The sequence below is a fragment of the Sordaria macrospora genome, chromosome 1 (assembly GCF_033870435.1).
Source record: "Sordaria macrospora chromosome 1, complete sequence".
In the NCBI taxonomy this organism is placed as follows: Eukaryota; Fungi; Ascomycota; class Sordariomycetes; order Sordariales; family Sordariaceae; genus Sordaria; species Sordaria macrospora.
This window is the reverse complement of record NC_089371.1, coordinates 7324060-7350887: the sequence shown is the minus strand read 5'-3', so window position 1 is coordinate 7350887 and position 26828 is coordinate 7324060. Positions and strand designations below refer to the sequence as shown.

The 26828-nt window shown below is 51.5% G+C and overlaps 8 protein-coding genes and 2 non-coding genes across 10 annotated transcripts; 7 read left to right on the top strand and 3 right to left on the bottom strand.

Moving 5' to 3' along the window:
• Positions 1-1943: 1943 nt before the first annotated feature.
• SMAC4_13129 (uncharacterized protein) lies at positions 1944-2602 on the top strand (the record flags this gene model as incomplete). The annotated part of the gene is made up of 2 exons (XM_066091273.1): positions 1944-2031; positions 2102-2602. 2 exons carry the CDS (start codon positions 1944-1946, stop codon positions 2272-2274), a joined length of 261 nt encoding a protein of 86 aa, XP_065945844.1. The 3' UTR covers positions 2275-2602.
• A 561-nt stretch (positions 2603-3163) lies between these two features.
• Positions 3164-3349, bottom strand: SMAC4_13128 (uncharacterized protein; the record flags this gene model as incomplete). Its single annotated transcript, XM_066091272.1, has 1 exon — positions 3164-3349. One exon carries the CDS (start codon positions 3347-3349, stop codon positions 3164-3166), a length of 186 nt encoding a protein of 61 aa, XP_065945843.1.
• Positions 3350-4589: 1240 nt separating this feature from the next.
• Positions 4590-4660, bottom strand: SMAC4_13127. The gene has a single exon. It is a non-coding gene; the product is annotated as a tRNA-Gly (tRNA).
• Positions 4661-6912: 2252 nt separating this feature from the next.
• Positions 6913-9809, top strand: SMAC4_00287 (uncharacterized protein). The gene is made up of 2 exons (XM_003351695.2): positions 6913-7944; positions 8035-9809. The coding sequence occupies exons 1-2, from the start codon at positions 7379-7381 to the stop codon at positions 8870-8872; spliced, it is 1404 nt and encodes a 467-aa protein (XP_003351743.1). The 5' UTR covers positions 6913-7378; the 3' UTR covers positions 8873-9809.
• Positions 9810-11233: 1424 nt separating this feature from the next.
• On the top strand, positions 11234-13284 carry SMAC4_00286 (uncharacterized protein). The gene is made up of 2 exons (XM_003351694.2): positions 11234-12084; positions 12151-13284. Exons 1-2 carry the CDS (start codon positions 11893-11895, stop codon positions 12973-12975), a joined length of 1017 nt encoding a protein of 338 aa, XP_003351742.1. The 5' UTR covers positions 11234-11892; the 3' UTR covers positions 12976-13284.
• Positions 13285-13591: 307 nt separating this feature from the next.
• SMAC4_13126 lies at positions 13592-13689 on the top strand. The gene is given in 2 exon segments: positions 13592-13629; positions 13646-13689. It is a non-coding gene; the product is annotated as a tRNA-Ser (tRNA).
• Positions 13690-13956: 267 nt separating this feature from the next.
• Positions 13957-15313, bottom strand: SMAC4_00285 (uncharacterized protein). Its single transcript, XM_003351693.3, has 2 exons — positions 14628-15313; positions 13957-14522 (listed from the first exon to the last, which is right to left on the bottom strand). Exons 1-2 carry the CDS (start codon positions 15266-15268, stop codon positions 14027-14029), a joined length of 1137 nt encoding a protein of 378 aa, XP_003351741.2. The 5' UTR covers positions 15269-15313; the 3' UTR covers positions 13957-14026.
• A 284-nt stretch (positions 15314-15597) lies between these two features.
• SMAC4_00284 (uncharacterized protein) lies at positions 15598-17003 on the top strand. The gene has a single exon (XM_003351692.2). The coding sequence runs from the start codon at positions 15642-15644 to the stop codon at positions 16956-16958; it is 1317 nt and encodes a 438-aa protein (XP_003351740.1). The 5' UTR covers positions 15598-15641; the 3' UTR covers positions 16959-17003.
• Positions 17004-17196: 193 nt separating this feature from the next.
• SMAC4_00283 (uncharacterized protein) lies at positions 17197-17659 on the top strand. Its single transcript, XM_003351691.2, has one exon. The coding sequence runs from the start codon at positions 17381-17383 to the stop codon at positions 17624-17626; it is 246 nt and encodes an 81-aa protein (XP_003351739.1). The 5' UTR covers positions 17197-17380; the 3' UTR covers positions 17627-17659.
• A 5672-nt stretch (positions 17660-23331) lies between these two features.
• On the top strand, positions 23332-26804 carry SMAC4_00282 (uncharacterized protein). Its single transcript, XM_003351690.2, has 4 exons — positions 23332-23897; positions 23984-24268; positions 24318-24652; positions 24712-26804. The coding sequence occupies exons 1-4, from the start codon at positions 23814-23816 to the stop codon at positions 25781-25783; spliced, it is 1776 nt and encodes a 591-aa protein (XP_003351738.2). The 5' UTR covers positions 23332-23813; the 3' UTR covers positions 25784-26804.
• The last annotated feature ends 24 nt before the right edge of the window (positions 26805-26828 follow it).

Below are 26828 nucleotides of genomic sequence, written 5' to 3'. Positions count from 1 at the left end.
AATAACCCCGTGCCTTGCAGTTGCAATGCTGACAATATCGGACGGTTCGAATGGAACCCCAGGACATCAGATGGACACAACTGAACTCCCGTCCGTCAGAGAGCTGAAGGCAGCCTGAAGCGCCACAATTACTGTTCCTGGAGGGAAGAGGACCGAGCGCAAAGTTTTCCTTTTGTTCCAAGATTGCCCGAGACCGGCGTACACAATAGGCTTTATTTTGACGGAAGGTGCAATTGTGGTAGCAGTGATAAGTCGAAGGGAGAGGTGGTCCTTCCGTCCATTCATCCTCAAACAGTGGGGGCGAAATTGGCTTCAATGCACTTGTAACGTTTTGAGGATACGGATGGAAGGGACGAATGGGTGTCCTTTGTGGTGTTAAGGCCCGGGAAGCTGAGATTCAGTTGGTTGTAGAGGAAGATCAGCTCGATCACCACTCAAATGGGTGGCTGAGGTGCTGAGGTGGACTAGCACAAACCTGGAATGCTTGATTTCTAGCCGATCACAAAGCGCGACGCCAGCCATCCTTTTCGTAGTTCCCGTCGCTCCAAGATGACACTGCAGGTCCTGGTATATATTCACACTCAGTCGCAGCAACCTCACTGGCATCGTGGTGAATGTGGGAGAAAGAAAATAAAGAAGGATCGACGAGACCACTCCTCGCCCCACCTGCTTCCTGCTGTGCCTGCCGGTACTAGTGATGGCGGGAGGCTCTGACCGCCCGACGCCCGCTGTGATGTGCCCCGCCATTACATCATTGTAGACATCAATCGCAATGCAAGATGGAGCGGAAAGGAACACCGCGATTAAGGCCACCTCGCAATCCACAGCAGCACGGTTTGGAATAGACGATGAATTAAGGTAAGTCGGAGAGACAATTAAACCTCAAAGTAATTGTGCCCGCTGGTGAATAAAACCCCGCTTGACAATGGAATGCCGGCTTGAAATTCAACGGCGCACGATATGGCAGCCACATTTTGCAGACAGCGGCTGAATGCAGGGACCCCACAGTGCACCGCATGTGCTAACCGCCTCCCTAGCTCCTTCCCTAAGTGCTTGGCCTCCCGTAGAACCCCACTGATCCAAGACTGTTCGAGTGTTTCTGGTGGCAACAAATCAACAACAAAACCTCCAACTTATCACGGTAATTAGTATGCAAAAGCAGATGTATCTTGGATTAATACTATGCACTCTACCGTTTACCTTAGGTGCTCACTTTTGAACTTATGCTTTATGAAGGCGCCTTTCAGCGTCAAATGTCAGATGTCCCACCATGACAGAGCTTCCGGATCAGATTTGATTGCGTTTTAATGGGAAAATACCATGACATTAACTGTTAACAACGTGAGAGGCCTGCGTGTGAATGTCACAACAGTCTCACAAGCTAATAATGTTAGAAGTATCAATTGTATCTGAGAGAATCGGAGAGTTCCGAGCAGGTCTCGGCGATGGCATTGAGGCTGACGGCGTGGGTCTACACTACCATAATGGTTTGTTCAAGCTTTATCTATGCCAAGACATGGCGATGTCTTCCCTCGTCGCTGGCCTATAACGAGAGGTGTACTAGCCAACGAGAACTACATCATTAGCCTACTCACATCAGGAGCTCGTGTCAAAATAGGGAAGTTATGAACAGCGGGAAAATTGGTGCATTGATCCGATCATCTACGTACCTCCACAGATGATTGGGAGTCGTGATGTCAGTGACTGTAAGGTTGACATCATGACTACAGCTATACAGCTACCCTTTACCACCACAACGGGGCTATATCAACGTCTAGAACCTATTTATTGCACATGAATCTCTTTGTTTCAGACCATTCATCATAGACATCAACACCCAGAATCACAAAAGACTCAATCGACAGTTGCAAAGCCGCTGCTATCCAACAACAATAACAACACCACCACAATCTTGAGATTACGAATCATAAACATCACTCATCATGTCCGCCAACCCCGATTCCGTTACCAACCAGGGCCAGTTCCACTCCAGCGTTCCCCCAGCTGAGCCTAGAACCAGATCTGGCATAAGTATCATCAGTCCAAACATGATCATATGTTCTGGCTTTCAACATCACTAACACACATGGCCACTCATCAGCACCAACTAGGCCAGCAAGTAGGCAACGAAGCCCTGCCCGAGTTCCGCGCAAAGACTTTTCCCTCCGGCACCGCTCCGGAGAAGGACTCGCACCATGCGAACTCCATCCACGCCACTCCCGGCCAGGGCATGGATACAGACGTCGACCCGTCCACGCAGACAGGGCTGCTTGACGCCTTCCCCGGCTCCACGAGCCAGTCCGTCCACAACCAGACCACGTACGGCAAGCCCATGCAGGGCCAGACCAGCAACGAGCTGCACGGCATGAAGGTTCGCCATCGCAAGGCCGAGCGCTCCGGCGTCGAGGGCCTGGGCACCACCCACAAGCACGCCGAGACCGTCTTCAACCAGGTCCGCGAGCAGGTCGCTGACAAGCCCGAGCCTATCAAGAGGGGCATCCGTGGCGAGACTGATAGAATGGGCGAGGGCGGATATAATGCGCGTGGTGCGGAGCACAGCCAGCCTAAGACGGCGCAGAGGGTTGCTACCGAGCACCCTTGAAGGGGTTGAATGGTGATGATGATAATAATAGAAGGAGGGAAACGAACTTGTACGATATGGTGGTGTTGGGGGAATTGTTGGGAATATGTATCACGTATAACGATGTTATGAAACATGAACTGGCTTGTTCACTGAATGAAAAAGTCGAATATAGCCGACTTGCTGTGTTCTCCGTCCCTAGTGGCTTCATGATGTGACGCGCTTTATGTCAGCTTGAATGGACGACGCATACAAAACTCCGGGCCATGATCCAGTTGTGTGAAAACATACTGCGACAGACCCAATCCCATCCATCCAACTCCAGATGTGCCGACAATCCAAGTTTATGGACCTGCGTCCTATCCTCTACCATAATAGTTCCCTGTCAGCCAAAAGACTGCCCCTTCAGGTTTTCTCGGATTTGGAGTCCACGTCGGGTTTTAGTTTCCCGAGGACTTCTCATGATATTCAACAATATCTTGCCATACCCAACTAACAACCATCACCATAGGTGATAACGAGTTTCCCCTCCCTCCATGTTCCTGACGCTTCCCCTCGTGGCGCGCACGCTTATCCTCATGCTCAAAGAGACTGACCAACAGTCGCATCCTGCCTGATCATACTTGGAGGAAGCCGAACAGCACCTCTACGGCCAGCAGCCGTCGTGCTCTCAAGTCCCCCTCCGCCGAATCCTCCTCCTCCTCCTCCTCCTCCCTCGCTCGTAACACGACCCAACCTGCCGTGATCTGTGTGCCCGGGAGGTCTCATTTCCCTACACCTTCTGCAAAACTCCATGGTTGAGTGGGGCATTTCTTCTGCTTCTTCCGTTTTCGTCGTCGTCGTGGGCGTCGTCCTTCTCTGGTCATAGCACTGGTTCGTGTTGTGATATCTGTACTTGGTGATCACTTGGTGAGGAGAGGTGAGGTGAGGGTGATTCGTCCCCTGAGGAGCTTCGAGCTCAAAGTGGTGGCTCTCCTGGGCCCAGCCAAGAGGTGGGTGTATTTCAAAGGTGCCGCTCGACAGTTTGTTGTTCACTGGATGTTGCAAAGGAAGCTCCAGATATGGTCCCCCACGTGTTCGTGAGACGTTCAGTCCAGGGTTTTGGTCGGCTCAACGTGGGGTAAAGAGGTGATCCGAACAAGAGGCAGGCCGTCAAAAGCGAGTAGTATCGGGGTTCGAGTACAATATATACTGCGTGATCATGTCGACACCGTTGGATGTTGGTTTGTAGCCGCCTGAAGTTGTTCTCGAGGTTCGCGATGGCGGTCGCATCAACAAAGGTGCTGCACCAACGCGCCGTGGCAGATGATGGACTTGATCATAACGAAGTTGTTGAGGGTGTAGTGTATGAAAGCCGGCGTAAAATAAGCGCGAGAAGGCAGCTGAAGAAATCTTTAGCGCGCTCTTGTTCCTCAAACAAAGCAGGTGAGATAAAGACGCATCGTGTGTTACCTGGTGTTCGTCGCGATAATTTTCAGTGGGTGGTGCGTTTTATTGTTGTTGTTGACATTATTGGGTGGGCGGCACAGGCCCACTGTCCGATGACGACGATCGCAGACCCTGAGAACCCCATTTTGACGTGACATTGACAAGCGGCAGGGAGCGCGGGTGCCTGAAAATGGACAATTGTTGGTGGCGGCGGGGTGAGAAGGAGCTCAGAGCTCACCTCATCAGCTCCTCACATTCCGCTCAGCTTTGCCAACGGAAATCTTTTGATGATCACGACGAGATCTGACGAAAGAAGCGGGTAGAAAGGAAACTAATTGATCAACATGAGAATCAAGAAGCGAATTGAGCGCGAGGCAGATAGCCTCATGGTAAAACCATTGAACGACGTCGAAGTTGGATGATCAACCGGCTCCCGTGTCTGACAACATCGATTGTGATATATGGGGAAGGGAGTTCACACAAAAAGACAAACTTCGTAAGCCAAAACAAAAACAAATGAAAGAATTCGGCGTTTCTGAGCGGAAGTAGCAAAAGAAGATGACAAGAATGAAATTTGATTTGCGCCAGCCGCGAATCGAACGCGGGGCCCATCGATGGCAACGATGGATTTTACCACTAAACCACTGGCGCTATCAGGTGATGGATACCTAAGTGGTTCGGATGTGAGCCTTATATGGTAGTGCCACACGTTTCGGAGCCCCAATGGCCTTGGTCGTCTCTCAGTTGATCCGGAACACAGTTGCCATCCTGCAATGGAAGTATCGTCAATAAAAGCAGCAAGCTCGTAGCGTTGGCCTCTACCAGCCACCATGCTTGCCACAATATTCACTTGACTGTTGACATTATAACCTAATCAGTCGAGACTGACAAGGAGACAATGGCGAACATCTTGCAATAGTATTCTTGAGATCCCAAAACAGCGTCTGAGAATCATATGGAATTCCCATTGCCGGCTGTCGACATGGGTTGTTTCCACATCCACCTCGATATATTTCAGCTTCTCGTGTAGAAGCCAAGTATTTTGGAAAACTTGCAGTTGGGTCGCTGCATCCTCTAACAGCTTTCTCCTCCGGAAATTTGCCAACACTGTGAAACGGTTGAACAGACCACCACGAGAAGAGCCCCTGGCAGAGGTTCAAAGGCTCGCCACCGCCCTCTTCCCAAGGAACCCCCAGTGTAACTGAGTTGACACCCGCCCCTTAAGTCTGGTTTCCGCATCGGCCTTTCGTCCACATCTTTAAGTCAGGCATCTGGTGAATATCAACACCTGGCGACGGCGGCTTGCCCCAAACAAATTGCGTCCGATGATGGTGCGATTCTGCCGAATCCGTTTTTGTTATGACAACCGCATTTTGGGAGCCAGGCGTCGCCCGTGGAAGCTTTTCCAAGGTCGCCAATTCGGGTTGACGATGGAAAGAAAGGATGGCCAAGACAACCCTATTATAGGAGCAAGGCTATTGTTTGCTCGTCGGTTTGCCACCGTCGTGGCACGTACGGACTTTTGTTTGAGGGTCGCTCCCAGTTTTCCTGCGTCGGGAGTGTCAACTCAGATATTGTCATCTTATGAGATCTCACCTTTCATCGCTATCAGGCCCATGCCTAGGAGGAGGAAAGCTCGATCGCTCGCGTCTCTGTCAATGTTTAGTATTCAAACTCAAGATGGCCGATATCCCGAGGCCAGTACTTCACCAGCATCTTCAAGTCGCTTTGCTAAAGCCATGCAAAGCCATGCTAAAGCTGTCAGCGCAGGCCAAGCTGATGATAATTGTCGTTGATTTTCGATGACGGTGGCATGGAGTTTGTTCGGAGGCACATGCTTAACCCCGAGCATGCGTGCAGACGGGACGGTGCCCCTGGTGGATAAGAATTGGCTGGCGCGGGGAAATTGGCCAAGCAGTGCCAAGCAGTGCCAAGAGCCCCATTCCCGCTCATCTTACGCGCGTCCACCCTGCCCCCCATGCCGGCATCCCGCATCCGCTGTAAGTTCCCTGTCGGTACCGCTGACAGAAGGGACGGCCGATGACGGGAAGGAACCTCAACGAACAACCTCATCCAAAAGTTCAAAACTGAACATCGAAATGAAGACTCGTCGTCCACACGTTTTGTGTGAAGAAAACACCCTTCTTTCGAATGCCATCCATAGGGAACTTTGTGCAAATTCATTGCTCAACAAGTCCCTCCGTCTATGCCATTCAGATCTGCTCACCATACACTACCAGAGGGGCTTGAAAGATACCTCTTATGTAGGTCGTGCCAGTATGAATTTGTCTCTGGATTGACCGGAAGCCGCTGTCACATGTACAGAGCGGCAGTCCGTCTCAGCATAATGAACAAGAGGGTGATACCGTCGGCAATGCGGCGTAAGGTTGACCTGGAAAGGTGGGAATGTTGCACAGCTTCCTTTCCGAGCACTTCCAATCGAATGTTTCTGCCCGGTTTACGTCTTTCTCACTGGGCAGTGGGCGCACATGCTGACATTGTATCTCGGCGACAGCGGAACCTGAGGGAGGGAATACTCGTCAGGACTAGAAACGTCCCAGTCTGACCTTGTGCTTGCACAGGGTTAGGCAAATGTATTCGCAAATGCAAATAGATTCGCGAAAGTTTGGTACTTCCGTCGGCCAGCGAATGGGGAGGGCTTGGAGCGGTACTTCGTTTTTGCACCCAACTTGGCGTATAAGTTGAGTATTCGCGAATCCATTTGCATTTGTGAATCCATTTTCCAGACCCATTGCAAGCAATGGGTCGCAGGAGGCGTTTCTAGCCCAGACGAGTAGGGAAGAGAGAATCATGAGAAGATGCAAGTTGGGGCAGCCATGTCGGCGCAAGGCTTCACAGCCCAGCCATTGCCCAGCCTGCATGTAACCCCTTTTCTCGAACAACAGAGGCCGCTTTCCCGTTGCTGTCCACCGTCCAGGGGCTTGGTTGGAGCGATGACCTCCTTGGCTATCGTCAGGATAGCGAGACAGCTTCTGACAGCCCAAATGGCCAAATCCGAGCCAAACCCTCATCTTCACCTTCGCTTGGCCATGAAGCAGCCCACCTTGAACCCACTCCTGCCAAGACCCTTGACATGGAGAACTGGGAGACAAATCATCCTGGGAGAAATGCCAAGTGACGATCCCGGCCTGCTTTGGGACCGGCAAGGTTGACCAGGAATGGATGACTTCTTCAACGTCCGCCTTTCTCGGATTTCTCCATCTTTTTTCTGTGGCCGTGGCTCCTCCTTTCCGGATCCGAATCCGCTGTCTCTGTCCTTGACCTCTTTCATGGTCTCACCTGTCCCTTGAGCTTTTCTCATCGCAACATGAGGAAGAGTTGGGTCAGCGCCTGTGCCATTCTTCCGCCATGATTTTAAGCAATTTCCAGGCCCAACGGCCCCTGAGGATTATCAGCGTCTTAGCCGTGCTTGGCTGTCTCTGGCTCTGGCTCATCACCTTCCACAACTCCAGCTTCACCAGCGGCGGTATAAGCTCCGAGGTGCCCCTCCACGGTGCTCCCAAGTCTGAGCCCCAACAACCAAACACCATCAACAACGGTAACCAGAATGTCGACCACTCCGTTCCCGCCGGCTCCGGCCCCGATGTTCCCGCGGTCAACACCCCGCCGCCAGCTACGAACCAGCCCGCCGAGCATGAGAAACCACCGGTGAAGACCTCTCGCGTGGCCAAGGTCACCGTCGCGGCTAACGCCCTCGACGTCGATGTTATCCACCGCGCAATGCAGACACATGAACGCCATAACCGCGAATATGGCTACCAACATTACATCGCCTTGAACCAGGCGGTCAGCAGCTTGATCGAGAACGACCGCGCCGGCCGTCCCAAGGGGGCATGGACTAAGCCCGCCTATCTACTCTCCATCATTGTCGCAGAGTTGGAGAAGCCTGAAGAGGAGAGGCTGAAGTGGGTTTTGTAAGTATCTTTCTTCGGAAGTCGTCATCTTCTCTGATCGACAGTGGTATATGGGCAAAACAACAACTAATACTGTTTCTCACGTAACAGCTGGTTCGACGCCGACACGGTAGTCATGAACCCTTACACCCCTCTAGAGCTCTTCCTCCCGCCTGAGGATGCCCAGGGTCTCTCGAACGTCGACCTCGTCATCTCGTCCAACTGGGACGGCCTCAACTCGGGAGTGTTCGCCTTCCGCGTCAGCCCGTGGTCTGTCTCTTTCCTGTCGGCCGTGCTCGCCTACCCCATCTACAACTCGGAGCGCATGAAGACCGATCGATTCCGCGACCAAAGCGCCTTCCAATTCCTGCTCACCGACAAAGCCTCTCCTCTGGCGCAAACGCCCATGGCTGGCCGTGATCATTGGGTTGACGTGCCCATCCGCTGGTTCAACTCGTTGCCCGTTAACAACGCCTTCTTCAAGAACGGCACCTGGCTCTTCGGCAAGCCCATGACGGAGGAGCAGTTCGACAAGGGAACGAACGAGGTCTTCGACGACGGTCACGGCGGCAAAGTCCAGAAGTGGAAGGTAATGCAGGGGGACATGATTGTGCACTTTGCGGGAACCTCGTACGTGCGCGACAGCTGGATGGGCCCCTGGGTGGAACGTGCCGAGCAGGAACTGCCCGAGTGGGCCAACAAGACGACCAAGGACGTCCTGAAACATGAAGTCGACAAGTTCTGGAACGAACAAAACAAGAAGTTGACCAAGGAGAGGGCCGCGTCGGCGATCGAGGAGGAAAAGAAGAAGGAGGAGCAGGAAAAGAAGGACAAGGAAGAGAAGGAGCGCAAAGAAAAGGAGAAGAAGGAGAAGGAGGCTAAGGAGAAGAAGGAGAAGGAGGAACAGGAGAGGAAGGCCAAGGAGGAGGCCAGCGCGGGCGGTCACTAGACTTGATTGCCCCATGGAAGACAAGATGCACCAAGCAAAGAAGACGCATCTTGTTGTTTGTATAGTACATTTGCATCTAATCTTGCATCTCTGGAGTTTTTGCTATGCAGGCAGCGGCTGTTGTTTGGATGTTTACACACGCATATTGGACGCAGGCTTGCGCTTGGACTGATCCCAGTTGCCATAACCTACATTGTGATTTGGAACTACATGTGGTTGTTCACTGGTAATAGTCCAGCAACCTGGTGTACCTATTGGATGTTTTCCTACTTTTTCATGAGGCTCGACATTTAGTCTTCAAGGTGACAGAGGCCGAGGAGGCAATTTTGCCATGGTCAGGAGAGCTGTCGCATCAATGGCCTTGGCCTGGGGAAAGAAAGGTGATCAAACAAGGAACATGGGTGACCCAGTATCGAAATTCGCAACAGAAGGGTCTATTCCCCTTCTCGAATGGCGACTCGGTCTTCCAAATCTCTGGATCCGAGAACTTGCAGCGAACAACCCTTGTCTGGGGGCATGATCGGGAATTGGGGGATGGAGACTCATTTGCATTTTCTATTTTAATGCTTCGTCTCGAACAGAGCAGGGATCAAATACGTAGCTGGTCTTGTCAATATCTTCAGGCCTCCTTCGGAGTCTTAAAGAACCGTCATCGAGAAGGACAAGACCTGTTTCATCTCACTCTATCGTTGTTCAATTCATGACTTGGCCTGAAATTCGCTATCTCATGATTTTCCCCCACATGCCCAGAAACTGCCCAGCCCCTAAACACGAGCTCCAAGACCCCAACCATCTCCCAAAAGCAACCACCAACGCCCTTTTGCAGCCAGCCAGTCGCACCTGTACCTGCAGCCATTCTGCACTCGGAGCGAGCTCGGTGCCGGTGCCTGGAGTTGCAGAAGGGTTTAACACAAGTTGATTTATTTCCGCAGCGGAAGAAACGTCGCCTTGCTGACATGTATCGAAAATGACAAAGTGTGATTGCGCGTTCTCCTGGGAATCTAAACTACAAGTGGTAGCAATAGCCGCTCTCTCCGCTGCAGCTTTTGTTGCAGTTGGGGGAAGGAGGGAGGCTCGGGAAGGGTGTGTGGTTGAGTTTGGCTGTTAATGGAGGGTTACGCGTCATCGTGATAGCGACCGGGTCAGCGTACATGTAACCCTTGAATTGGCTGCTGCACGGATCACCTCCAAACAACGACCCCAGCCTTTCCTTTCCGTGGACCTGGATTTTTGTAAAGTGTTACCTTTTCGTTGGGTGACAGAAGAAAAAAAGGGTACTGTTAACCCTACACATAACGATCAGGTCCGTTACCGTGGTCTTGATCGTAATTCCCAGATTATCGTTACTCTGAGGTAGGCCACTACGGGGTGCCGGGCCAATCAGAGGGCACCTAGCATAGAAAAGGGTCTGCTACTGGCCGTCAGGCCCTATTAGGACCTGTCATAGGCCGTCTCCGGACCCTTGAATATAACGATTTCGGTGTGGTTCGCGCTCAAAATCTGATCGAAATCGTAATCCAGAGGTTGATCGTTACTCCCATACATTTGGCAGCCGTTTCCGACCTTCAGATCGTTATAACGAGGATATCGTTATGTCTCTGATCGTTATGTGTAGGGTTAACAGTAGGCCTTTTATGAAACGGCGGGAGGTAGAGCAACCTTACAGAACAACGACGGGTCACGGAGCGGAGGTCGGACAAGATGGAAAGCGGCCAGGTTGTACGGACCACCATCATTCACCAATGCATTTGTAGGTATGCTGACGCAGTAGATGTGTACATAGAAAGGGTCCTCTAACACAACGGTTGCTGCCGAAGCTTTACCCATCATCATCCAACCCAAACATTGCGATCTATCGGGCTATGGCGGTTGTATTACAGTAGTGTGCAGAGCGGGAAGTTTCATGTGGCATTCTTCAGGGTCCTCCTGTGCGGTCTTCAGAGGCCATTGTGCTTCTTTGGCGCTGGTATCACACCCAACTCTGGAGGCAGAATTGACCATCTCCTCACCCTCTTCGGGGGAGGATGAACCGATCAGCACGCGAGCGGGAAACAGGGGACATGCTCCAGTGGACGTCCCTGGTTACTGGGATCAGTTATTACTGACGGCGCAAATGCAATAGCGTTCGATATCCAGCGGCCCATCCATTCAAACCTGGATTTGCTGATCCACTCACCGGAATTCTGATCGGATGCATGATGTCTGCCATGGCTTCAGGTTCCAAAGCCAAGCCTCTCCCCGTAACAAGCCTAGACAGCCTGGTCTTGGCCGTCCAAATCAAATGCCCACAGCAAGCGCTCAGTGAACCCGGAACAGCCGCTTTTCCATACAGTCCCCGCAGCTTTTCTGCTTTTGGTGGTGCTCGTTTCCGAAACCCCCTCCAACAAAACAAATTCCTGGAACTTGGGGAGCCTTTCTTCTTTTTTCTTGCTGACCTCCTGTTTCCGGTGGTACCCAGCGGCCTTTCCTGTTCCTTCTCTTTTCATTGACGATCTCTCTCAGACCACCCAAATCCTTCACTGCAACCTCCGAGCTATCCAACCTTGACGGCCACTAATTTGCTAGTGTATCGTGGGGAAGCCGCCGTGTTGTTCCTTGCGCGGGCTTCGGACTCTTGGGCAAGCGTTTGGATGTGAGGACGGTTCACCCAGAAACAACACACACACACGGGAATGCTCCTGTTGTCTTGACCTCTTTTTTCACTAAGACCACACTCATCAAGCCTTTAGGTTTTGCATTGAGTATCCTACCGTGCTACCACCGTTGTTTCAGCCCTACAATCTGTGCTGAACCGGTCTTCTCCTTTTTGTATCATCACACATTCACTCACACTCTCGTTCTATCCACATTACATCATTACCTTCCCGGTATCATTCTTCGACAGCAAAATATCCCGAAAGAGCTATCATCGGTCTCAGAGCCTGTAACTCCGGTCGGAGCCTTCCGGGTTTTATTACTCTATCTTATCTCACCGTCAAACGGGTTGATCAGTACCGAGCTGGTCAACGTTACCATCAGCCATGTCTACCAGTCCAACATTCAAGGACAAGGACGAGGACGTGGAGGCTCAGATTCCTCTCAATCCACAGCCATCAAGTCCTACAGTCAGGACAGAAAACGAGGTCTCAGGCACAACGAAACTCTTGTACCTGGCCGTTTACTTTCTATGTAACATTTCATTAACGATATACAACAAGCTCATTCTGGGCAAGGTGAGTTCCGACTGAGCAGTACATCTCATGCGTGTACAACAACACCAAGCTAACCCTCGTTACCAGTTCTCCTACCCATGGCTTCTCACGGCCCTCCACGCCGGCTCGGCATCCATAGGCTGCTACATCCTCCTCCTGCAAGGCCGCTTCACCCTCACGAAGCTTTCGCTCCAGCAAAATCTCACCCTCTTCCTCTTCTCGATTTTGTTCACCGTCAACATCGCCACCTCCAACGTCTCCCTCGCCATGGTCTCCATCCCCTTCCACCAAATCATGCGGTCGACCTGCCCCTTCTTCGCCGTGCTCATCTACCGCTTCCGCTACGGCCGCTCCTACCCGCGCGACACCTACCTCTCGCTCATCCCGCTCATCCTAGGCGTCGGCCTCGCCACCTACGGTGATTACTACTTCACCACCGCGGGCTTCATCCTCACTTTTCTCGGTGTCATCCTGGCCGTCGTCAAGACCGTCGCCACCAATCGGATCATGACCGGCGCTCTGGCTCTGAGCCCGCTGGAAACGCTGCTGCGCATGTCGCCCCTGGCTTGCGCGCAGGCGCTGGTCTGCGCCACCGCTAGCGGTGAGCTGGCGGGTTTCAGGGAGCAGAACCCCGAGGGTCCGTCAGGGGCACTGATCTTGACGCTGGCGGGTAATGGCTTGTTGGCGTTTTGCCTGAACTATAGCTCGTTTTCGACGAACAAGGTTGCGGGCGCGGTGACGATGACGGTGTGCGGAAATATCAAGCAGTGCTTGACGATTCTGCTGGGCATTGTGCTTTTTGGAGTCCAGGTGGGCTTCTTGAATGGCTGCGGTATGGTGATTGCGCTGGCGGGCGCGGCGTGGTATAGTGCTGTTGAGTTGAGGAGTAAGCAGCAAAAGGGGGGAAGGTAAATCTGAAGAGGATGCATTCAGAATCTGTCATGGGTACCTTCATGGATATGCCCAAGGGGGATAGATGTGTGTGATACCCTGCTGGCTGTGGAGGAATACCTGGGGAGGATTGGGTATGGATTGCATATAGCAGTTGCAAGATGTAGTGTAGGAAGGATTGTATTAAAAATCACAAGCGTATCTACCGTTCACTGTTCACTGTGGCTTTCATTTTGCATATGATCATCCTTGGAATTGTCGTCATATGAACTTATGGGATGGTCTCTTGGATGGTCTCTTGGATGGTCTCTTGGATGGTCTCTTGGATGGTCTCTTGGATGGATCTGTGGCATTGCGCTCTCGTTTTCTCTCCTCTGCTACTGTTCACGATATTGCCGCCGACCTCGATCCTTCCAACCCCGTCATGCAAATCCAAGCGGATCAAGAAGTTGCACTGCCACCAGATAAGCATCAATCCTTATGCCACTTGAATTTCGAGAAGCTCAACAATAATTCATTTGACGGTTTGGTGTCGCATCGTTGTAGGTTGCAAGTGGATTGATCGCTCCCACTGCAACCCACACTTTTTCTCCTTCATAGGTCATACAAACCAGGTATTTCTTTAACCAAAATTCAAGGCGCGATGACCGAGTGGCCTAAGGTGTTTGACTCGAATACCCAATTCGAACATATCAAATCTCTTCGGAGGCGCAGGTTCAAATCCTGCTCGCGTCGGTAAAATTTCTCTTTTTTTGTAGCTTTTCACGATGCTTTTTGGTGTTTGTTTACATTATCCAAAGCGTTTCTCGATTTTTGTTTGGCTTCCTTTTCAAACAACATTCCTCACAAAAGAAAAAGACGAAAACTTTGCGAAGGAAGTCCTTTGTCTCCTTTTGTCACCTCACTGAGTTGCAACAACGCAACTCTAACCATTCGCTACCTTTTTGCGATTTCAACATACCCAGTGAATGATATTGCGAAAGTTCAAGAACATTCATTCATTGAAGGTCTCGTCCGCTAACTAATTCATCGGTAAGTTGGTATAATTAAGCTCCTCATCATCCATCCCCCTTCAATAACTCCAGCTCGAAGCCTCGCAAATATGTCCCGTCATGCACACCTGATCCCCCTTCTTCACCAACACCTCAAACATGCCATAATCCGTATTCATCTTGGAGCTCGAAATCGAGTACTCCTCCCCGGCGTATATCGGTGTGGTAGCCTTGTACGAGATCTCCTCCAGGACGGACCCGTCCACCCGGTGCACGTCTCGCCAGTAGTCCAGCATGTTGATGAGGTTCAGCGGTCCATGCACGACCACGCCGGGGTGGTTCTCGACGTCCCGCGTCCAGCTTTCGTTGTAGTGAATCATGTGCGCGTTGAAGGTGAGAGCCGAGAACCGAAACAGGGCCGCCGGCGACCACTTGAGAAACCGGTCTGGCAAAGGGTTGTCGCCGACAATCACGTCTCGCACTTCTGACTTGCCTCGCGGTGGAGGAAGTGGGGACTTTGTTGATGTTGTTTCGCCTATTTTCGAAAGGTCGATTTCTTTCCGGAATATCCAAGATCTGTATGTGGGGAAATCACAAAAAAAGTATAAACAACACTTTTCCTCTTACATCGCTTTTCTTTCAGGTTGATCGGGTGTTAAGATATAAAAGGCAGAAACTCACCTCTGGTCGACCAGCGCCAAGCCTCGTTCACCCCAGAACTCCTTGTTCACCTCCACCAGAACCATCTCACTGCCATCACGACTCTTCTTCGCCACGGCGGTGATAAGCTTTGTGTGCTCCTCTACCTGCTCGCCGACCCTCAGCTCGGTACCGTCGTTCCACCGCATTTGTCCTCCTGCCCACATGCGCCGCGTGAAGGGCGCGGGTGCGTTGAAGGTGCGATCGGTGCCATCGGCGCCAAGATCCTCCTCCAGTTCTGATGGCGTAAAGTACACAAGATGGTATCCCGGCGGCACTGGCGTTCCGTTTGGGGGACAGCCGAGCGTGAGATCCAGTTGCGGGCCCAGGCCATACCTTCGGCCCAGTGTGAGACACAGCTTTTGCATCTGATTGCCGTCTAGAGTCTGTTTTCGGACAATGGTCTTGTCCTGGAATTTGTGCAGCATCTCACTTGCTGCTTCGCTGGCGGTGATGCTGCTGGTGCTGAGGGATCTCGGCCTGGACATAGCGCGGAGTTTGAGTGGCAGCGCCTGCCGGCTCAGAGCTGTTCGTAGGACTGTCATTTTTGCACAAATTATGTTGGAATTGGTGGGAAAAGATGCGATGATAATGTTGAATTGTTCTCTGAGCGATAGATTCATTGATAAATTGCTGTTCACAGAAGGAAAACGACCTGGGAATTTGGCCAGATATCACTTGAAACGATGCTGTTGATCAAAGCTCAATGCACTACGCAATAACCGCCTGTGATGGAGATGCTTTACCCCGCATTTTAGGTATATTGGGGCTTGGAGACCGGCTGTCATTACCCCTTGTGCCCCTGAATCGTCCCTCCTGGTTCCTCACCTCCAACGTCACAATCCTTGCGATAAACCTGGATATGGGTCCACGACTTATTGACTCACGCCTGCCTTGTTTTGGTGGCTCATAAAGAAGCATCATATGATGGATTGGCTGAAACCTTTCGTCTCGTTCCCGTTTCATACCTTTTGAACTTTCGTTTGAGCCTCAACAATGGCGACGTTCATCAACGTTGCGGCGCGCTCCGCCCGCTGGCTCCCGCGCATAACGCCACGATCGACAGCGAGCGGCAAGAATGGCTTCTCGACTTCATCCCGGCGCCAATTGATGGCAACGGCAGGGTTTACCGAATCCCAGCTCATGGTACGAGATGCCGTGATGAAGATATGCTCCAATTTCCCAAACACCTACTGGCAGCAACATGACCAGACTGAGGAGTACCCCAAAGAATTCCACGCCGCTCTCGCCCAAGACGGATGGCTCGGAATTGCCCTACCAGACGCGCTAGGAGGAGCCGGACTTGGTATCTCCGAAGCGACCATGATGATGCAGACAATTGCCGAGTCAGGGGCCGGTATGGCGGGTGCGCAGTCGATTCATGCCAACGTCTATGCTACCCAACCGCTCGCAAAGTTTGGAACGCAGGAACAACTTGAGCAGACTATTCCGAACATCATCGCAGGAAAGCTCCGCGTCTGCTTTGGAGTCACGGAGCCCAACGCCGGTCTTGACACGTTGCGTCTAGAGACATTCGCCAAGAAACAGGATGATGGCTCTTACTCGGTATCAGGACAAAAGATCTGGATTACGTGTGCCCAAGTGGCGGACAAGATGATGCTTCTGGCGCGAACCACGCCGCGTGAAGAGGCGAAGAAGCCGAGTGAGGGGCTGTCTCTGTTCTGCATCGATCTGAACAGAGATGACCACCGGTTGAAAGTGAGCAAGATCAAGAAGATGGGCGGGCGAGCTGTTGATGCCAACGAGGTCTTCTTCGAGAACTACCCCATCTCTGGCGATTCTCTGATTGGGAAGGAAGGACAAGGGTTTAAGATCATCCTTCATGGTATGAATGCAGAACGTTGTCTCCTCGCCGGCGAGGCCCTCGGGCTCGGTTATGCGGCGCTGGGTAAGGCCGCCGAGTATGCTCGAGAGCGAGTGGTCTTCCAGCGACCGATTGGACAGAACCAAGGCATCGCGCACCCTTTGGCGGATGTGTATATGAGGCTCGAGGCGGCGAAGCATGCGACATACCATGCCGCAAGGTTGTACGATGCCAGCAAGACGGATGGATCGATTCGACAGGAGGAAGTCGGAGTGGCATGCAACAGCGCCAAGTATCTGGCGGCGGAGGCGGCCTTTGCGGCGTGCGAAAGAGCCGTGCTCACCCACGGAGGAATGGGATATGCTGTTGAGTACGATGTTGAGCGATACTTTAGGGAGTGTCTGGTACCTAGGATTGCTCCGGTTAGCCGGGAGATGATTCTCAACTACATCTCTGAGAAGGTGCTCGTATTGCCGAGAAGCTATTGAAATACAGTCTCTCTTGGGACAATGGAATACAAACAAAAGCCTTTGAACTCATCTCTGTTGTTGGTTATACATGTCGTGATCGAATCGTCCGGAAGCCGACTGATCTTTGACCAACTGAACACGTCGTGGCTTGTGAGTAGTCGATAGAAAGAGAGAGCGAAAGCTACCCCAGGTGTTTCGTTTCGTTGGGTGAATCCGTGAAGAATGGCTGATGGATCGTACCTTCCTCCGCCAACTAGCACCTTCCATCATTCGAACTTTGTGACCAGGCATCAGCTGCATCATGTCCGATAAAAGGGCAAGTACCTACCGAACGCTCTTTCTCTCAAACTCGCTCCTTCTGACTTCATTTTGCAACCCAAGCTAACCAGTCGAGCCTCATTCAAGCAAAGAGAATTCAGCAATACGCACCAGCTCCCACCATGGCTCAGTCAAATCATGCCCCCGACGATGCAGCCTTGCGTGCTCACGCTCGCGACTCATTGATGAATACTTGGATTCCGGCCATATTCGGGTCTGCATCGAGCCGGCTTTTCAAGCTCCCTCCAAAGCCCAAGCCGCTTGATTACGTCTACGGGTTGAACATGGAGTCCATCACAGAGCACGCCTCGACCTACACGGAGCCCATAGATGACAAGCCGACACAATCCAAAACTAGCGACAACTAGTGTTCGGGGAGGCCCTACGGGCCTCAGCCCTTCCGTTGTGGATGAAAGGCTGGACGTTGGGAAGGAAAAACGGGACGAAAATGCTGCACTAACAGAAATGAACAGTTAGATGTTAGGCCTAACAAATTTTTCAGAGCAAAACAGAGTCCGTACAGTAACAAATACATAAGGCCTGCAGAGTTTTGTATGGGTCCCGCCCGCGAAATGCACTAACACACTACCCGCAACTTTGAGCGCCTGTTGAGCTGTAGATATATAGGGAAGAGAAGAGATACTCGGCCAGACCAATTTTCAGAAACGAAGAGCTGGCACAGACAGACCAGGGTGACCATGAGACGACTGAACATCGCACGAGATGCTATCCCTTCCGCGTTCGCCTGGAAACCACCACCTGGCCAGGTAGCCGGAAGGAAAGACTCGAGTCTGGATAAGACCAAATACAAGAGCAAGAACAAGAACAATAATCACACGGACAAGGTATCTGGCCACAACACGAATGACACCATCATGCTGACCCAGACTTGGGAGATACAGAACACAGTTCAATGCACCAAAGAAAGTGTAACCCACAGCCCACCAAGACAGACAACGCACTCTCGTAAATTGCCCCTGAGCACTCGAAGACTCGAAAGCCTCAGAGCTTGGAACATTGCTCTTGGCGGAAGGCAACGTCTGCGACGCAAAGCACGTTCGAAAACCGCAACAAGGTACCTTGAAAGGTATCTCAGAGAAAAGGGCACTCAAACAAAACCTACCGAAACTCCCTACGGACCAAACGACAGCTCTGCCCAAAACCAGCCCCTGGAGCTAGTTAAACAAAGCCAGTGCTCAATGGATGACGACTCTGGCGATACCTTTCAAAGCAAGGTTCCATGGTCCGATCGATTAGCTAAGATTTGGACTCGGTTTATATACCTCGTGGGATTCATGATCCTCCTGGGGTCCTGTGCTGGTATTGGTATCATAATATGTAAGTGTTCCAAATTATAGCCAGTTCAAGATACCGCAGGTTCACTGACTTACTCCAGACTTCTGTTTTTCCAGGGGCACTATCAGAGAGATACTGCTTTCTCTTTTGTCACTCATAATGACGAATCTGCGACCGATGTTAAAGCAGTACGTGGATGAGATCATATCCTCCCAGCGACTATCTGTTCAACACTCATCAGTAGTGTCTGAACACATCTCAGGGTCTGATCACAACCCAGTGTCTGAACAAAACCCAGTGCCTGAAAAAAACCCAGTGTCTGAACAAAACCCAGTGTCTGGACATGCCTCATCGTCTGCGGAAGACGAGACTGACCCTGGGGTAGGGCCTTTTAGGTGGAAACCATTTCTGATCGCTGCATCTATCCTGACAGTAGTAAAGACCAGATACCTGAGCAGATGAAAGGTATCAGGAAAAGCCTCTTGTGTCCCTGCATATCGGGGAAACCTGATGTCCAAGACCCGAATGGTGTCTGTGTGGTGTCGTGCATAGATTGTAGCCACCTCAAGTTTCACGGCACGATGTCTTCGGTAGACGTACTGTGTAGGTACTTCGGACTCTAGTACCCAAAGGCAAGACACTCAACTTCCTCGAGACGTTCACACGGATAGTATCACCGTTGGACCCTAAAAGGAGGGGTTACGGGCAAGTCTTTTCTCAGCCTCAGCACACTTAATACAACAGTGAGGTTTAGCGGTAGTTGAACCTTGGAATAGACACAATAGTTTCCTCAGCAAGTCCCATGAATGCAACAAACCTGTGCATCAGAGCGACATAACCTCATCCTACCTACCTTTGCCGCAGCCGCGATATAGCCGCGCTGAAGTGTAGCTTAGGAGCGAACCTGACGTGCATCATGCATATATCACTTTGCGCTGAATCGAGAGCGATCAAGCAAACAATCCTACGGGACTATAACACAACATCATCTGATCCTCCACAAACACAGTTAGCGGCGTGAAAACCTGATGATTCTTCCAATGGTGATGGTGCTGGGAAAAAAGGCTAGTGCGACTAGATCAAGTGTTGCGGTGCACAGCCAACATTTCGGCGCTTGCGCGCTTGAATTTTTCTGAGAATTTGCGGTGCACGCCTCGGTTTTATGTAGGACTGGAAGAAGGAACGTTAAAAGGGGCTGGCGAGAACAGCGTTTCTTTTGTATACCCAGCCCCTTGGTTACATACGACTCTCCCTTGCAGTGTGGCCATGGGGACCAGCATTAACTCCAACCGAGGTTGTAACGATGTGGTAGTTGAGTCGCGAGAGAGACGGACAATCAACTCTTGAATTGGGGTCCTCTAAATCGAGATGCAATCGAAGATTGTGGCTGGATGGAAGACCGCAAAAATCACCGAACATTGTCGGACTACTGTTTGTGAGCGATGAAGCAGCGGGAATGAAGTGAGTTTGAAGAAGGAGATAAAAAGAATAGAGAGGCCAAGGAGGGAACCGAAAATAAGGGACTCTCCGCTATATAACATCGTACTTCTTGTACAGTATATGCAGTGTCCGTCGTGGATGATGCTTGTTCGGAATAACCTCTCGGGGGGGCTTTAAGCCAGGGCGTAATGCCGCATTTGGCTTACAGCACCCAAACAGCAAGGTCCTCGATCCCGCACACAGCAAGGGAACTGTGGTGTCCAATCGCAAACAAGGTAGCAGTGGTTGGCGAGCGAGAGAACAGAGAGACGACAGGGAACTGAAGGCTGCGAATGCGGGATGCGATGGTAGCAGTCCGTCTGGCTCGTCTGTCTGGATCAGGAAAGTCTGGGAAGCGAGAAAAGGGTACGAAATCTAGCAATCTGGCAATCCGGGGGTTCAGCATGGACCTCAATTTGATCCTTTCACGCTGTGTTGCATCGCAGAGCCCATCGTGATTCCCTCATGTCGTACATCCCCCGTGCTCTGCGTAGATCATACAGGACCTGGGGATTTGCGATCAGTGTATCACATCGATAAAGCAGATCATTCACATTTCTTGGGGAACCAGTAAATCCGTAGATATCTTGATTCTCCGGGCTGTTTGGTGTTGATAACGGTCGAGAGTCGCATTTCGTTATTTCCAAGATGGTGTGCGTGATAAAGCCATACCACTTTCAAAATTGAAGGTCATTGTCATTGCAATGTCTTACTTTAGACACCTTTACGTCACAAGGGGGGACGGATCCATCCGTCTCCATCCACGGATGAACTGGTAGGACAAGCGTCAAACAACGGGAAGGATTTTACTCACCAGTTAGTTACAACGGCTCGAACGGGTTTTTAGTGCCATTTTTGGATAGATAACAATGGAGGAGTCATGAGGTGAGGTGATGGGAAAGCTGATGGTGTCGTGAGTGTTGATCTGCCGGAAAAGCCAGACGCCCATAGACGGTCATGAAATTGCAAGGTCGACGACATGGGCTTTAGCATCTTTAGCAGAGAAAGAATAGAGACATCTGACGTAAAGAGATGGATGTCACTCCCCGCAAAGCTAATGAGGGATTCCACCTCGCTCTCGATCCAGACCCGATCTTACTTGCCAGCACCAAGCTCGATCAAGATGGAGGGCGGAAAGAGGAAACCGAGCAGGACCGGGTCGATGCTGCCAGTCATTTCCTCACGATTGGCGGCGGGGTGGATGTTCATCTTCGGTACGTTGGCGAAGCAGGGCAAGGGCGTCCAAGAGGGTTGAGTGAGGAAGGAACTGAAGGGGCCCGAAGGGGGAGATTGTATGGAGGAAAGGAGGAGTGCACTAACAACCTCGCGCGACGTCCCTGAAGGTGAGCCGATGCCGCCGAAGACAGAAGGTACAGCGTACTTTGGTCCAGCGGGCAAGTCCTGGTCCTGGTCCACAAAATTAGGTGCGTAGATCTGTGACCGGATCCGTACTAGCGGGTCTTGGATGCCAAGCTTTGATGGATCTTGGGTGCGGAGATTCTCACAGATCCCACAAATGTCAACCCAAACGGGACCAATAAGCAGGCTTGACAGGTGCTGACAGCGGCAGCAGCCCCATGATACTCGGAGCTGCAGGTGCCAAGCTTGAAACCTCCGGACGAACGACACCGAACGAGACGAACTGCCCTGATGCCTTTTCTCTCCAAACCACATTCTCTGGAATTGAAAACCACATGGCTTTCACGCATTTACCCTGCTCGCAAAGGCCTCCATGACAGTAACCCCTCTTGACTCCGAGACTGTCAAGTCGGCAAAGACAGCATGACCCAGTCACAGACATGGCGTTGAGAATCAGACGAGTGTCGACAAAACCCTCGTCGCCGCCGGCAAGACCGCCCACCATCAAGCTACCCTCAAAAGCTGGACACAGGGAACGAGCCCAAAATACCTGCTCACGGTTGAATGAGCTGAGGATCCTTTTATTTCAGCAACACTAGGTACCTAGGTACAACCACCAAGGTTCCCCAAACTCAAAGTCGTGATTCCTTCATCCACTTGTACTGCGACGTTCCGTCTTCCAAGTACCGCGCAGTCGCCGGCACGCTGGAATGGCGATCGACAGAGCCAAAGAGCGCTATGGCAATCTAGAGCCCACACAATGAGCTTAGTGCGCCAAGCAGGGAGAGACACTTGCCGAGTCAACCTCTACCAGGAGGGTGTCTCTGAGGGTTGGCTGTGCTGTGGGGAGTGTGTTCCTGAATCATGTTCCCCTGTCTAGTCGTCAACACCAACCTAGAGTATCCATCATCTCCGGCCCAACAGCGACTCTCTTTTGCCCTTCCCTCGCAGTCGTCTGGCGCCATCCCATACCTTGTTCCTGGAGAAAAAGTCCTTCTCTGCTGTCTTCATTTCTTCGTCATCAACTTGGCGCTCCTCTAGCAACCATGTAAACACCATCCCCACAGTGCTCGACATGGACGTGGAGAAGTAACTCGCTTCCACCACGCTGCCCTCTGCAAGCCATCTGCCGACCAACGAGCCAGCGCCTTGGGCTCACGAGCTCTGGATGATACACTAAACATGGCAATAGGGGGGTCCACTGGGCACATGGGAACCAGCAAATGTGATGATGATGGAGCTTTGGGCAGAGAGATGAAACGATCTGCAATCACAGGCCCAAGTGCTCTCCTCTTATACAAACTACGTACACCACTTTTACAAAGTATGGGTATTCCTGTTCGGGCCGTTGACCTGCCTGTCTGGATATGTCTCTGACTCTTCTTGGCCCACTTACACTAAGATTCAAGTGTCTCTCCCTCCGCCGTTCACACTGTCACGGTATCTAGCACTGCGTGATCCCCCTTCGCCTTGCACAGTCCAGACATGTTCGGCAATGACGGAAACCGCCAAGTAGGCGCAAGCTCGTCAAGGTTGTGATTGGCGCAGCAGACACATAGAGATGGCTCTCAGATTTGCGAGATAGCGGACTCACTGCATCCTCCATCGGGCAGCTGGGCGCAATGAGTGACGCTGGGAATAGAACCGGATATGCAGGTCTACACGCACTGGGTTCCCAGCGCTCCAAGAAGAAGTGGAAAGAGTCCCATGTTCACACCATGTCCAGGTATCCCGCGGGATCTACACTCCCCCTAACCACTTCTTGCAAACTCATCCTGCACCATCGTGCACATCCTGGCATCCTGGGGCTATCCTGGACATCATTTACCGAGCTGGTTTGCACACAAGTGTCCGCAGAAGCAGTGATGTATCATTCATGTGCCCGTCCTCGGATGTGGCTTGTTCAACTTCTCCCATCTCTCTCGGCATCGCCCACGGGGACTACATACATACTCCGTGCATCTCATCACATCTGTTTTTGGCTTTACATATCGTGAGCTGAGCCGCACACCATTACACTCTCTTTATTCCTGTTACGTCCAGCTCCAGTCGCTCTTTTGTCGCTCTGCATACGGGTTTGGTTCTTAGGCGGATACAAAACCCACTTGGCTCGCCTACACTCACCACACTCGTTTCAACAAACATCAACAACACCTACTACTGGTCCGATACCAACCACTCAATACTACTAGATGACACTGCGCATTAGTGGTTAAGCCTCCCACGTGTCTTGACGACATTCCGAGTCGCTTCGACCTATATCCATAACCCGCTCCGCTCCTCTCGACGTCGACACTACAACATCCGACATCATGTTTGTGCCACGCCTAATACAACGAGCCGATTTCTCCGCTGCCCAGGCGCAGGTTCTGGGCTCCGAATTTGGCACCACTCCCGACACCAAGCCAGAACCGAGACTCGATGCCATTGGTATTTGGTGGATTGTATGGGGTGCTATCTGGACGACGGCGGTGGTGGCTGGCATGGTTTTCCTTTGGCTCAGACGTGATATCCCAACCCTTAGGATACGCGGACTTGCTCTCAGTTTTGCTGGCATCACACTTCTCCATCTCTACTGGATCTCTGTTCAGCTGGGTTACAGTATCGGTCCTATGGCCCCCGAAGTCGCCGAGTTCTGGATCATGAGCATTTGGTTTCCTTTCGGAATTGCCCTCTTCCAAGCCGGCAACAGTCAGTTCCTTCATGTCGCAAGGGCACAGGCTCGGTATGCTTGTCCTCCGAGCCAGATGGAGTCTCGATTCGATGAAAAGCATGCCCAGCAACCGCCACAGAAGCTTACCTTTATCGCCCGCTTGCGCAAGATGGACTATTCAAAGAGGATGTTTGCCTACATTACCATAGGCATGATCGTTCAAGTGAGTACCACCATTAAAGCTTACACGGCTCGTCTCTAACCTCGCTTAGCTCTTTGTTGTCATCATCATCTACATGGTTTCGCGCAAGTTCCACCCCAGCTTTGGCATCCCCGGTACTGAGGTGTACGGCACCGCTTCGGAGATTGCTATGCAGCAGGGCCGTGGTTGGGAGTGGTGGCCTTCGCTGTTCTGGCAGTTCCTCTGGGCTTGGGTTATTGCTCCCGTCATTCTTTGGAAGTCTCGTGGTATCCGCGACACCCACGGATGGCAGCTTCAAACTATGGCCTGCTGCATTGCTGGCTTGCCTGCGGCTCCTATGTGGCTCATTGCTCTTTACGTTCCCAAGATGTCTGTGGTGAACAAGGTTTTCGTCCCCCCTCAATGGTATGTAGAGCGCTCTCCTTCTTCGCCAGAGGGCAATCTCTAACTAATGGTTCAAACAGGATCGGTCTCTCCATCATATTCATGGAGATCTTCACCATCTTTGTCCCTTGCTGGCAGGTTCGTAAGCACAATAACCTGCGCCAGGAGACGCTTGAGTCGATTGCCACTTGGGAGACCAAGAAGATGCGCGCCCGTAGCGACGACGGCAATGGCGAGCGTAGGGGCAGCGACCAGAGCGGACCTGCTCTTAGCCCAACCTCAACCAAGGTCGGTGAACATCATTTCACTACCGCAGTCAGAGATTCATGGAAGAAGCTTTCGACCATGGAGATGGGCCACGGAACTCAACCAGACTTCAAGGACGCCACCGATGACAGCGTTCTCACAATGTCCGCTCTTGAGCACGTCCTGGAAAAGAACCCAGAACCCCTTCGTCAGTTCTCTGCCCGTCGCGATTTCTCGGGCGAGAACATTGCATTCCTCACTGCCGTGGCTGAGTGGAAGGCCGCTCTGCCGCCTCCTTTTGTCCGCAACCGTCACAACGCCGAACCCGATGTTGTCCGCCAGCAGTTCACCAAGGCGCTTCGCATTTATGCCGAGTTCATCAGCACCAGAGACGCCGAGTTCCCCATCAACATTGCGTGGCACGAGCTGCGTAAGCTTGAGGGCATCTTCGAGCGTGCCGCTAGGAACACGTACGGAGATATCAACCGCGGTGGAGCCACACCGTTCGCGGAAGTCAACTGGTCCGGATCGATCAAGCCCACAAACGACAGCGAGGTTAATATTGTCTCCAAGTCGGACTCGCTAGTGGTGTCCATGACCCCCATGAGCGAGTTCAAGTCTGCCGAGACCCTCGCTCTTGATGACCCACCACCGACCTCCCACGCCACGCATCCCCGTAACGCAGCCCTGTACTACTCGGGCGATATCCCACAAACCTTTGACGCTGCCGTCTTTGATGCCGCTCAGTCTAGCATCAAGTACCTCGTGCTCACAAACACGTGGCCCAAGTACGTCCGTGAGAGGCGAGACTCTGGGGATTCTTTCGTTTCTCAGGATGAGACCGTAAGGAGCAGGAAGAGTCTGCACAAGGCACTAGGCTTTCTAAAGCCACTCATTCGGGCTTGAAGCACAAAAAAAGAAGAAAAGAAAATCAACATCAGTACGCAATGAGAAATACTATCGTTAATGTGATTCAACCTCCAAATCTTCCACGATCTTTATTCCACCTACATACCCAGCGAGTGAGAAGCAAGCAGTTAGCCTTGTTCTCCACCGCCCCTCCCTCTCTCATTATGTTTATGTTATATCATGTACAACAACGGATGTGGTCATGTGATCTTGATGAGTTTGGGCTGGCTGAAGACTACAAAAAGAAGAGATCAGCCAGCAATATCCCCAATCATGTCGAAACTTGTGTATTACCACTTTTATCACCACTACTACATTCTTTCACATTCCCCCATCTTCCTCTCTCTTATCATCATACCAGATTGGACTGCACGTGTCTGTTAGGTCTCTTTCTCCCTAACCAATTATATCTCCTATCTCCTCTTGTCTCTCATCTCTCTTAACGTCCTTTCAACTCTCCCCAACATTCTTCCGCTTTCCCTTTTACCAATATACCCATTTACCATCGTTACGTCATGTTCATCCTTGTGGCTTGTTTGTCTAGTGTATAATATCTAAAACAAAAGTTGTGTATATGCTGTCTGTCTTGTATTGTTAGTTAGGTATGTTAGCAACCGGGTATCTGAACCAGTCCCTGTTGAGGGTCGGTCAAATGGGAGGAAGGAAAAGCAGTAGTATTATAGGGCCAAAAAGCAAAAATCTTCAAACAACAAGATGTATGTATAAAAGCACGAGTTGTGTTGTTCACTTCTTTTTCCAGTGCCACATCCTCATTCCTGCTCATCATCAGACTACCACCCACACTCTTTTTCTTTGCTTTGCTCTGCTTACATCGGTTACTGGTAATGTGAGCCGTGAAGGACAGGGACAAGACCGGACTACATATACCTCAACAAATACAGACACTAGAAATTACACATAACGCAACCTGACTATCTTAATCCAAATTGACCAGGCTGGCCCAGCTCGAGACAAAACACACTACGATACCACCGCGATACGATAACCTGTAGATTATTCTACAGGGACTCGGATATAAAAC